General features: G+C 48.6%; 1 protein-coding gene across 2 annotated transcripts; it reads left to right on the top strand.

The window, feature by feature from the left end:
* Positions 1–2594: 2594 nt before the first annotated feature.
* Positions 2595–8714, top strand: LOC309353233 (GTPase IMAP family member 8-like). 2 transcript variants are annotated; one of them, XM_081882533.1, is made up of 4 exons: positions 2595–2620; positions 3859–3902; positions 5589–6335; positions 7564–8713. In XM_081882533.1, exons 1-4 carry the CDS (start codon positions 2610–2612, stop codon positions 8217–8219), a joined length of 1458 nt encoding a protein of 485 aa, XP_081738659.1. In that variant the 5' UTR covers positions 2595–2609; the 3' UTR covers positions 8220–8713. The 2 variants fall into 2 exon arrangements, with proteins under 2 accessions (XP_081738659.1, XP_081738658.1); XM_081882532.1 differs by lacking the exons at positions 2595–2620; positions 3859–3902 and having other exon boundaries at positions 5513–6335; positions 7564–8714.
* The last annotated feature ends 1986 nt before the right edge of the window (positions 8715–10700 follow it).

The following is a 10700-nucleotide window of genomic DNA, read 5'->3' as shown; positions in this document are numbered from 1 at the left end:
CTAACCATCTGAATTCTCAGAAATGGCCCATGACAGATCACTTTCGCTTTCCTTCCTCCCAAAACCAACAAACCAACAAACCACACACACACTTTTTTTTAAACAAACCCAGTTAAAAACCAGTTAAAGCCATTAGGGCAAGACCATCCCCCTAGAAGACGTTGAGGAGGTGCTCCTTGCCCTTGCTCTCCCCCAGAGCAGATCTTCCCAAAGGGAGCACCTCCTTTGGTTCTGTCCTTTCTGGGGGCTCTGTCACCCGTGTTGGCCCAGGATTTAATCTAGCCCCCCCTCCTCCTCTGGTGGATTGAGGCCAGGTGGGCTCTCAAGCTGCCAGTCCTCATGGGGTGGGCAGGGCAGGCTTCACTCTGCCAGCCAAAGAAAATAAAACAAAGAACAGGGTGGTGATACAATGACTCCTGCAATCGACACAAGATAATGTCACCTGCTTAGAGCTAGGTGCTGATAACACCAAGGTTGCAGGTTCAATCCCCGTGTGGGACAGCTGCATTGCAGGGGGTTGGACTAGATGATCCTTGGGGTCCCTTCCAACTCTTCAGTTCTATGAGTCTGTAACTTGACCGGCCCCTGGCCTGATCCCAGAGGGCTCTTCATACGTTCATATGTTCTTGCAGCATAAATGAAACATAAAACATGGAAATCTTTGCTGAGCTGTTTTGCAAAGGGCAGAGAGATTAGTATCCTGTTTTTTGTTGAAAAGTCCCTCAAACGAAAGAAGGAAATGGACTGCAAGAAAAACAACACACCCTCCCTATCTATTGGTTTCTGGACCAAGGCAGGGTGTTCTTTCTAACCATCTGAATTCTCAGAAATGGCCCATGGCAGATCACTTTCACTTTCCCTCCTCCCAAAACCAACAAACCACACACACATTTTTAAAAACCAGTTAAAAATCATTTAAAGCCATTAGGGCAAGACCACCCCCCTAGAAGACGTTGAGGAGGTGCTCCTTGCCCTTGCTCTCCCCCAGAGCAGATCTTCCCAAAGGGAGCAACTCCGTTGGTTCTGTCCTTTCTGGGGGCTCTGTCACCCGTGTTGGCCCAGGATTTAATCTAGCCCCCCTCCTCTGGTGGATTGAGGCCAGGTGGGCTCTCAAGCTGCCAGTCCTCATGGGGTGGGCAGGGCAGGCTTCTCTCTGATGACCAAAGGTGGGGAAAGACTAGCTTCCTCAGGAGCAGGAGGGCCAGCAGCTGGGGAGGAGGGCCAGGTAGGCAGATCACCTTCTCGGCTGCTCCGAGAGCAGAGAGCCAGGCCTCCCTGAATAGATCGTCCCCAGGAGAAGCCGTGGGGTTCCTCAGCTCTGCTCTTACAAACCCATAATGCCACCACGATACTTTTTTATTCTTTCACTTTTCAGTGGAGGGGAAGTCAAATGTGAAATGGATGTCTACCTGCAAATTATGTATCCTCTGGTAAACTTTTGAAATTCAGATTTATTTATTTTTTAAGATATAATGCAGTAGAAAAGGTTTGTGGGGAAACACAGTGGAAGGCGGGGTGGGAAGTCAATATATGAGACAATGTAACTGTTGGATATGCAGAATATTGTGAAAATGTTTAAAATTTTAATTAAAAATTATATTAACCCCCCCAAAAAAAATTTACTGCTCTTTTCACCTGAGAAGAGGTGGCCCTGTTGCCACAGAGACAAATGAATGGGCCTTTCACTCCCTTACCTGGCTGGACCCCACGTCATCCTAGGGTGGAGAACAACAGGTGAGGGGGTCTGTGTATGGGAGAGTCAGGTGTCGGAGCTCAGCTGGTGCTGGAAGCAGGAGACACAGAGATCTGTCTTGCTCTGTGCTGGACCCAAAACTGACTTAGGGCTTTCCTGGAAAGCTAATGGGGAGGCAGTATCTGTTAGGGGGGCAGGCTATTGCTGTGAGCCCCCCAAGGCACCATGGTCTCCATTGACCTTCATTCCTGGGTAAGTCCAGACATTCCTGGAGTCTCTTCCCTCTCAGAGACGGGGATGCACGAAAAAATATTTCAGTTAATAGTCTTTGAATCACACTGCCCAAAATACTGAATGCTCCCCATGCATGGTGAATAGGCTGAACGTGATTTCTGGAAAGGTTTGTAGCTCTAGAGGTGGAAATCAGGTAGCGGACTTGCAGCATGGTTTTGCATGAGTGATGGGGGGGGCGCCTGAGAGAGGATCTCCCACCCCCTTCCTTGCCCAGCTGCAACACAACAGCCCTGCAGTGCTGGCCGTGGGTCTTATTCTCCGGGGGTTGCTGCTTTCAGCTCAGAGGGACCTGGGCTTCACCAAAGCAATTGCTTAAAATAAATAAATCAATCTTCTAGCCAGTGAACCCTGCGCTTTTAGGTCCAGGGGCTCCCAAACTGCTGGGGAGAACAGAGCCAGCTTCCAGCTTGGTTTTCACAACAGCAGAGAATCTGGGATGGCCTTCAATTGGGTGACTGAATTACAGCAGCTTGCAAGGGCACAGAGACAGCTGCTTGCAGCTCTGACAGGAAGGGCGCTAGATTCAAGGATGCGCTTGAAAGTGAAACTAGAAAGCATTTATCTCCGCGGAGTTCGCAGCCCAGAGAGTGAGAGACGCTGGAGAAAGATTCCCTTAGCAGAGATGGACAAATGGTAAGAAGGTGTTTAATTCCTTTTCATACACTTTGCTATGGGAGGGTAGATTTGTACAGGGGATGCGGAAAATACCCGACTAAAATAACTAAAAATATACAGATGGAATTGCAATGAGCAGACTTGCACTTCTGGAGCCGGACTGAGTGGTTTGAAGCCATAGCAGCCTTTTGCTCCCTGCTGACCTCCTCCTCCAGATCCAAGGCCAGTTTAGTATTCTGCTCAAAACAGAAGCGGGGGCTGAACTCCAAATCTCTCTTCCGGGGGCTTTTTGTAGATCAGTAGTTCCCAAAATGGGTGGGGTTATTTAGGGGGCACTAAGAGGGAAAGGGGGGAAGCAGGGGGGAAGGTGCAATTGACTGACTTTGAAAAGCTGGTGTCACTGGATCAAGTTCATCCATTTTGCTGAATTAGTTAAACTAAACAGTTTTAACTGGGTTTCAGACAAAGGTGGAATTAATTCTTACTCTTTTGAATTTCATTGTGTTGTTTCCTTCCTTAGTGGGTCATGCAAGCCAATATTATGAATTATGCTTTGGGCAGAATAGGGCACAGAAGATGGGTTTACAGAACCAAGTGGAGGGTGGCCCAAAACCGTTATAGATGTAAAAGGACAGGGCAAGGGGGGGGGGCACCCTGTGTTGGGTTCTGCTAATGGGACCTGATCTGAGACCCCACACCTGCAGCCTTAGGAACATAAGAAGAGCCTTCAGATCAGGCCGGGGGCACAGCTAGTCCCACGTTCTGTTCTCACAATGCCAGCTGGGTGCCCCAAAGTGAAGCCCAGAAGCAGGATTCGAGCCCAAGAGCCCTCTCAAGCCTTCTCAGGCCTGAAGCCCTTCAGGAAAAAAACATAGAATGGTAGAGTTGGAAGGGACCCCAAGGGTCATCTAGTCCAGCCCCCTGCATGAAGGGATCTTTTGTCCAATATGGGGCTCAAACCCACAACCCAGAGATAAAGAAGCTCACACTCTACCGACTGAGCTACAACTGTCATCACAGGAAGAAACCATGTTGGGAATTGCTAAATATACCACAATCTCTCTGGATGAATATTGTAAGAGGATTATGAAACATAACATGACATGACATTTCCCTATAAGATACAGAAGGATATACTTGGCCCACAAACTGGTTCTGTACACAACTGCTTATTTCCCCGGTGAAACGTTAAATGGCCTAACATCTTGCTGGGTGAAAGGCAAGGCCCCCTCCTCATTCTTTCTTCTCTTTTCTAGTTCTGGGCTTACAGGACTCTGGTCTTACATTTGCAGCAAGCTTGGTAAGTTTTTCCTCAAAAGTTTCCTCAAGAGCCCCCGAAGGTCATATGCAAAGTGTGGGGTTCTCTAGGGAGGGGTCACTACGAGGCAGGGGGCAGCAGCCGGGGCGCTAGAAGAGCAAATGACTACCGGACTCTGAAAAGTTGGAATTGCTGGATCAAGTTCATCCGTTTCGTTGAATTAATTAAATAGTTTTAATTGGATTATGTGCAAATGTGCAATTGATTATTACCATTTTGAATTTCGTTGTGTTATTATCTTCCTGTGTGTGCCATGCAAACTGCTATTCTGAGTAATGCTTTTGATAGGGTAGAGTAGGGAGCACTGGGAATGAGTTTGTGGACCTAAAGAGGCGATGGCCAGAAAAAGTTTGGGAGCCACTGATCTGTTGCATTAGACAGAGAATTCTCATAATTAATAATAATAATAATAATAATTTATTTATATCCCACCCTCCCCAGCCAAAGCTGGGTTCAGAGCGGCTAACAACAGTAAAAATAGCACAGTGTACATAAAATCATAGTCAATTAATTGAAATACATTCTAATCTATTCAGAATCAAATTAATGACAGCCATTGGGCTAGAGTTCTATGAGGAGTAAAGGTGGTCAGACTGTGCCTTGGCCAAAGGCCTGGTGGAACAGCTCTATCTTGCAGGCCCTGCGGAAAGATGTCAAGTCCCGCAGGGCCCTAGTCTCTTGGGACAGAGCGTTCCACCAGACGGGGCCACGGTGGAAAAAGCCCTGGCTCGGGTTGAGGCCAGCCTAACCTCCCTGTGGCCCGGGACCTCCAAGATGTTTTTGTTTGAACACTGTCAGGTCCTCCGTGGGGCACACCAGGAGAGGCGGTCCCATAGGTCATCAGCAGGACGAGGCTAGTGATCTTCCTGGGGTCAGCTAAAACACTTTTTTCCGGCCACAGACAGGCTGCGAGGGAAGGAGCAGAGCAAAGGCTGGAATGATCTCTGTGCCAATCTCATCTAGCACGGATGAGACACTAAGGCAGAAATGAGACAGATCTCGAATACACACAGCCAGCAGCTTTTCCCTGAGTGTGACTCTGGTCAAGGGAAGCAACATAATGAAGTTTCTAAGCTTCGGATAAATCACTGCAGAGGGTTAGAGACATCCATCATTCCAGTTGTGCATCTTTTGTGGGAACAGATTTGGAGCGCATGAACTGCCTTACAGAATCACAGAACCATGGAAGGTTCCCCCAAAGATCCTCTAGTCCAGCCTTTCTCAACCTGGGGGTCCCCAGATGTTGTTGAACTACAACTCCCATCACCCCTAGCTAGCAAGGCCAGAGCTCAGGGATGATGGGAGTTGTAGTCCAACAACATCTGGGGACCCACAGGTTGAGAACCGCTGCTCTAGTCCAACCCCTGCAATGTTCCTATTAACACCGCCCACACATTTAGACTCCTGGTTGCAACAGGCCACCCCGAGATATACTCTTACGGTGCCATCACATCACCTCTCAGCTATGCATTTATTTATTTTTTGCAAAACAGATGGACTCCTTCCATCTCTGCTTACAAGATATAACTTAGGGCATCCCCAGCCTAGGGCCCCTCCTTCAAAACTACAGGCAAAACACCCCCATGCAAACCCCCAAAATCAATAAAATGCACTGGTTTCCTACACAACCTTTGTTGCACCTTCTAATACCTGAACTTTCCTCAACAGCACCAAATCCTGAGAACCAGATTCCGACAGAGAGCAATGAAGTGCGGATTGTCCTCGTGGGGAAACCAGGAGCAGGAAAAAGTGCCACAGGAAACACCCTTCTCGGGCGGGAGGCATTTGAGGTTGGCACCGTGACGAGATCCTGCCAGTTAGGAATCGGGGAATGGGAGGGAAAGCGGCTAGTCCTCATTGACACGCCTGCTGATTTTGACCTTGGGAGCGGCACAGCCAAGGATTCCCCTGCCTCTCAGCACTGCCTCCGTCTATCCAGACCGGGACCGCACGCTTTGTTGCTGGTCACCCGCCACTGTGACGATGCAGACTATAAGGCAGTAGAGTGGGTTCAGGAGATATTTGGCTGCGAAGCCCTGAAGTACATGATTGTCGTGCTCACTGGGGAAAAACTGGATGACGCAGCTTTGGAAGAACATCGATCTCGCCCAGTTTACCAACACTTTCAGAACATGGCCGGTGACTGCAATTTGCAGTGGTTCTCGGTCGACAACTGCAACCAAAACGAGAGGCAGAAGCAGGCTGAGAAACTGCTCTCCTTGGTGAAGGCCATGGTGAAGAATAACCAGGAGAAGCCCTTCTGCAGGCCTGAAAGTGTTGGGAGTCCAACCTCGATCCCAAACGAAAAGGACCTTTCTGGGCACCCACCAGAGGAAGAGAAGCCGCAGGAGGCCGTGGAGATTCCAGGAACTGAGGGGTCCGGAGTGGGAGGAGGAAAGAGCCCCCCTGTTCAAAGTAAGCACTCCTGGCAAGGTTTCCTTCCGGCTCCAGCCGATTCCCCCTGTTTTGCAATGAGCCCTGCTGTATGTGTGTAAAGTTTTTTTAAGAAAAATAAAATAAAATAGCATATTTACTCCCCATATAATAGATGCTTTCCAAATCTACCTCTTAAGCCAGCCCACTTCCTTGTTTCACTCCTTTTTGGCAATATGTAAGCGCACACTCAATGTGCAAAATACTTTTGAACCCTTGGAAACAGGACTACAAGGGAGTGGAAGGGAAGAGTCTGAGATAATCATATTCTGTCTCAGAGTGACATCTAGCAGCCCTGGAGGCAACTACAAGGAATGACATTGAGCACTGTTGGAAATTACCGTATTTTTTGCACCATAACACTCACTTTTTTCCTCCTAGAAAGTAAGGGGAAATGTCTGTGCGTGTTATGCAGGGAATGCCTACAGGTGGCATGCCTACAGATTTTCCTCCTCTAAAAACTACATGCGTGTTATGGTTGGGTGCATGTTATAGAGCGAAAAATACAGTAGTAGTAGTAGTAGTATTTCGTTATTTATATCCCGCCCATCTGGCAGGGTTTCCCCAGCCCCTCTCGGCGGCTTATAGCACATAAACAACTGTAAAACATTAGACATTAAAGGCAGAGGCTGGCCAGAGCAACTGACACCTGCTTCAGGTTTGTTTCCAGGCACAGTTTAAATTCCTGGGTTTAGGCGTTAAACCCAAAGCCAGTGGTTCCGAGGCTTTTTGGGCCACTGCTCTCTTGGTTCTGTAAACTCATTCCCAGTGCCACCTTCCCCAACCCACTAAAAACATAATTCAGAACAGCGGTTTGCACCACCTACTAAGGAAGAGAACAACACAATGAAATTCAAAACAGCAAAAATTAATTGCACGGTTCAGAATCCGATTCCTGTGTTCAGTCAATCAGTCAGTCTCTTTATTACTGTCCATGACCAATAGTCAAACAGAATCTTTGCCCAAATATATAAAATAGTACCAAACAGAACAAAAGAGAGAACTTTAACATTAAAATTACTAGCAACTGTATCATGCTATAATAAAGAGATAGGTTGAGCTTTCTGCATCCCATTCTGTAGTTAACTGCTTGGGCAGTTCAGGAAATTCAGGTTGCAAAAGTGACGCCTGACAAAGGCTCTAATCAGTGCAAAGTGTTGATCCCCATGAGAAGCTTTAGGATTCCTCAGCTCTGTTCTTCTCTTTTCAGCAACATTAACAGATGCAGCTGATCCCGTTTCAGCAGAGCAAAAGGAGCTTTGCATCGTCATTGTCGGAAAGTCCGGGGTTGGCAAAAGTGCGACTGGAAACACCATCCTTGGGGAAAAGAGGTTTGACTCCAGGCTTGAAATGACCCCAGTTACAAAGTCTTGCTGGTTAGGAATAAGAGAGTGGAAGGGGAAGCAGGTAGTTGTCATTGACACGCCTGCAATTTTTGACTCTGATGGAGCCCGAAATTCTACTGAGATTGAGCACTGCCGACGTCTCTCCCAGCCCCGCCTGCATGCTCTGGTTCTGGTCGTCCCAGTGGGCCGATTCACAGAGGAAGACCACCATGTGGTACAGCGGGTGAGGAAGACATTCAACAGTAGCGACCAGGAACGCATGGTGGTTGTCTTCAGCCACAAAGAAAGGTTGCAGAATGAAAGATTGGAAGATTACATATCTTCCAGGGACAACAAAAACTTTCAGGAACTGAGGGGTCAGTGTGGTAGATGGTTTTGCAGTTTCAACAACAATGAAACAGGAGACAAGCTTGCAGCCCAAGCCGAGAAATTGCTGTCCATGATTGAGGAGATGGCAGAGAAGAATCAAGGCGATCCTAAGATGACAAAGTTGGACAAAGTTGCTGAGGCAAATGCATGAAGAAGATACTCTGGTTTTCTCCCTCTTGGACTACTGCGCTCTGTGTGGAACTACCTTTGAAAGTGACTCAGAAACAACAACTAATCCAGAATGCGGCTGCCGGACTGGTGACATTTCAGATGCTCCAATAAATGAAGAATACAGCGGGCAGGGTTTTCACTTGCGTCGCTCACTTGGAAAGAGCATCACTGGGTACCTATCCAATACTGAACCCTTTTCAAAGCGGGGGTCAAAGGCATGGAGAAGGTCATCCAAGGTCATCCAAGGAGGTCCTTCTCCTCTTTATGCCTCCCCTGCTAAGGACCTTAAGAAGAGCTCTGCAGGATCAGGCCCAAGGGAGCAGTCCAGCAGACTCTCCCCACAATGATTGACCAGATGCGCCGGAATGAAGCCCACAAACAGCATGGACTTTGCCTCAATAACGGGGGCCAGCAATGCCTCTGAATCCTGAAGAAGTGTGCATGCACACGAAAGCTCATACCAATAACAAACTTAGTTGCTCTCTAAGGCAGTGTTTCCCAACCTTGGGCCTCCAGCTGTTTTTGGACTACAACTCCCATCATCCCTAGCTAGCAATACCAGTGGTCAGGGATGATGGGAATTGTAGTTAAAAAACAGCTGGAGGCCCAAGGTTGGGAAACACTGCTCTAAGGTGCTACTGGAAGGAATTTTTTTATTTTGTTTCGACTATGGCAGACCAACAAGTCTACCTACCTGTAATCTGAATCCTAGCTGCTGAAAGCCACGGGATAGAAATCAGATCCTGCTCAGATCCTCCTTGCTGGTTTCCTACAGGCCAGAAGGTTTCAACCTTTTTGAGTCCACGGCTCCCTTGACCAGCACCCCTGTGGGGCTCAGGAGCCCAGTCGTTCCACCCCTTGCCTGCAGAGCCGGCAGCCCCTCACCCATTTTCGAACACCCTCCCTTGTGGAGTGTTCCCTCAGCCTCCTCTCCCCTCTCCTTGGGAATCCTCTGGGCAGCTGCTGCCCCTGGTCTCTGAACTGCCCCTGTGCCCCATAGAGAGGTGCCTCCTCACCCTGCCCCACAGGGGCCTGGGACTTGTCTGTCCATTCCTTACAGCAAGGGCTGGTGGACTGGCTGGCTGGGCTCCCTCGCCCACTTGCTTGCTTACTCTGAAGCCGCCTCAGCTCCTGGCGCCCAGCACCCCCTGGCCAGCCCCAGAGGCCCCATTCAACTGGAGAACTTGTAGCCAGGGCTGCTGCAACAAACAGCCTTTGGGAGGCAGAGAAGCAAGAGGGCAATAGAAGAGGAAGGAAAGAGGGACAGAGGCCAGTGTTGCCAGTGGCACCCCTGGCCATCCTTCAAGGCACCCCAGGGTGCCACGGCACACTGGCTGAAAACCACTGGCTTAAGGCGACTGGTTGCCCATTGTGAGAATGGAATGCTGGGCTTACAGCCATATCCCATGATGGACTTGTAGCTTAACAGGATAGGCCCCTCTGTCCGTCCTGCTTGCCTTATCTTCCCTTTATTTACCTTCTCTCTGTTACCACCATCCTGTCAATCTGCCGAGTGAAAACTTAAAAAGCGATGCAGATCTTTTCTCTGTGTGTGAAGAGCCTGCCAGAGAGTTGATGTTTTGGTTAAACCTTCTGGGAAGCAGCTGGTTTCCTCTGCTTGTTATCTCTTCTGCAAGGTCATGCTGACTGCAATACTCAGGCCAGGAAGAGCCTGGGCTTCACTTCTGACTTTCTCTTTCTATCACTTTGTTCTGATGTGATGTGGTGTTCTGTTCTGTGTATAGTATTAAGAGTTTACGTTTATTATAAGTTCTTAGTTTAAGTCTGCTGCAACTGGATTTTTATGGACTCTGCCAATCCTGAATGTATTGGATTTGTGACCATTATGCCTTCAAAAACAGTAAAGCTCTTCTGGGTGAAATATTGCCTCTGGTCTTTATTTTGGGGGACTCTGCTACGTGTTTTTCTTCCTCTGGCAACATTTGACACATCCTCCTCCCGCATTCGCTGAGACACCCAGGCAGTTTTCTTTCTCAGGGTCTCCCAAGTGCCACCACGAAGGGGACCATGCAGGAGATATTCTGGCAATGACCATGTCCCTTACACCCATAAAACTGTTTTGATCCGCAGAAATATGAGCTTAAGATGCGGATACCAATGGGAGGAAGGATCAGGGTGTTGTTAGAGAAGACCCCTGCCCCCATTCCCTTCACAGGGACCGACTGTCGAGACCTCCTGCAAATTGTACCTCTGTGAGGGGAATGTGGGCCTCCGAACAACTCTTGGCACCCTCAACATGCTACAGTTCCCAATCCTGGCTTCCACCAAAGAACCCTGGGAGTTGTAGGGTGCAGAGTTGACCAGAGACCCCTTCACAGAGATACAGTTCCCATAGAGGTTTAACAGTAAATCACATTTCCCAGGAAAGTCTGAGAGCTATAACTCTGTGAGGGGCTCTAGGGCTTCCTAACTCCCAGCACCCTTAACAAACTAGAGCTCC

Source organism: Podarcis melisellensis, assembly GCF_964234715.1.
Source record: "Podarcis melisellensis genome assembly, chromosome: 12".
Classification (NCBI taxonomy): domain Eukaryota; kingdom Metazoa; phylum Chordata; class Lepidosauria; order Squamata; family Lacertidae; genus Podarcis; species Podarcis melisellensis.
Note: the sequence above shows the minus strand (reverse complement) of the source record. Positions and strands in the feature narration are given on the sequence as shown.

What these genes read in the sequence shown, in the direction of transcription:
- LOC309353233 (XM_081882532.1), top strand. Translation starts at nt 5,528, where the DNA reads ATGCACTGGTTTCCTACACAACCTTTGTTGCACCTTCTAATACCTGAA. An exon ending in AAAGAGCCCCCCTGTTCAAA is followed by an intron (nt 6,336 to 7,563) that starts GTAAGCACTCCT and finishes TTCTCTTTTCAG; the next exon opens with CAACATTAACAGATGCAGCT.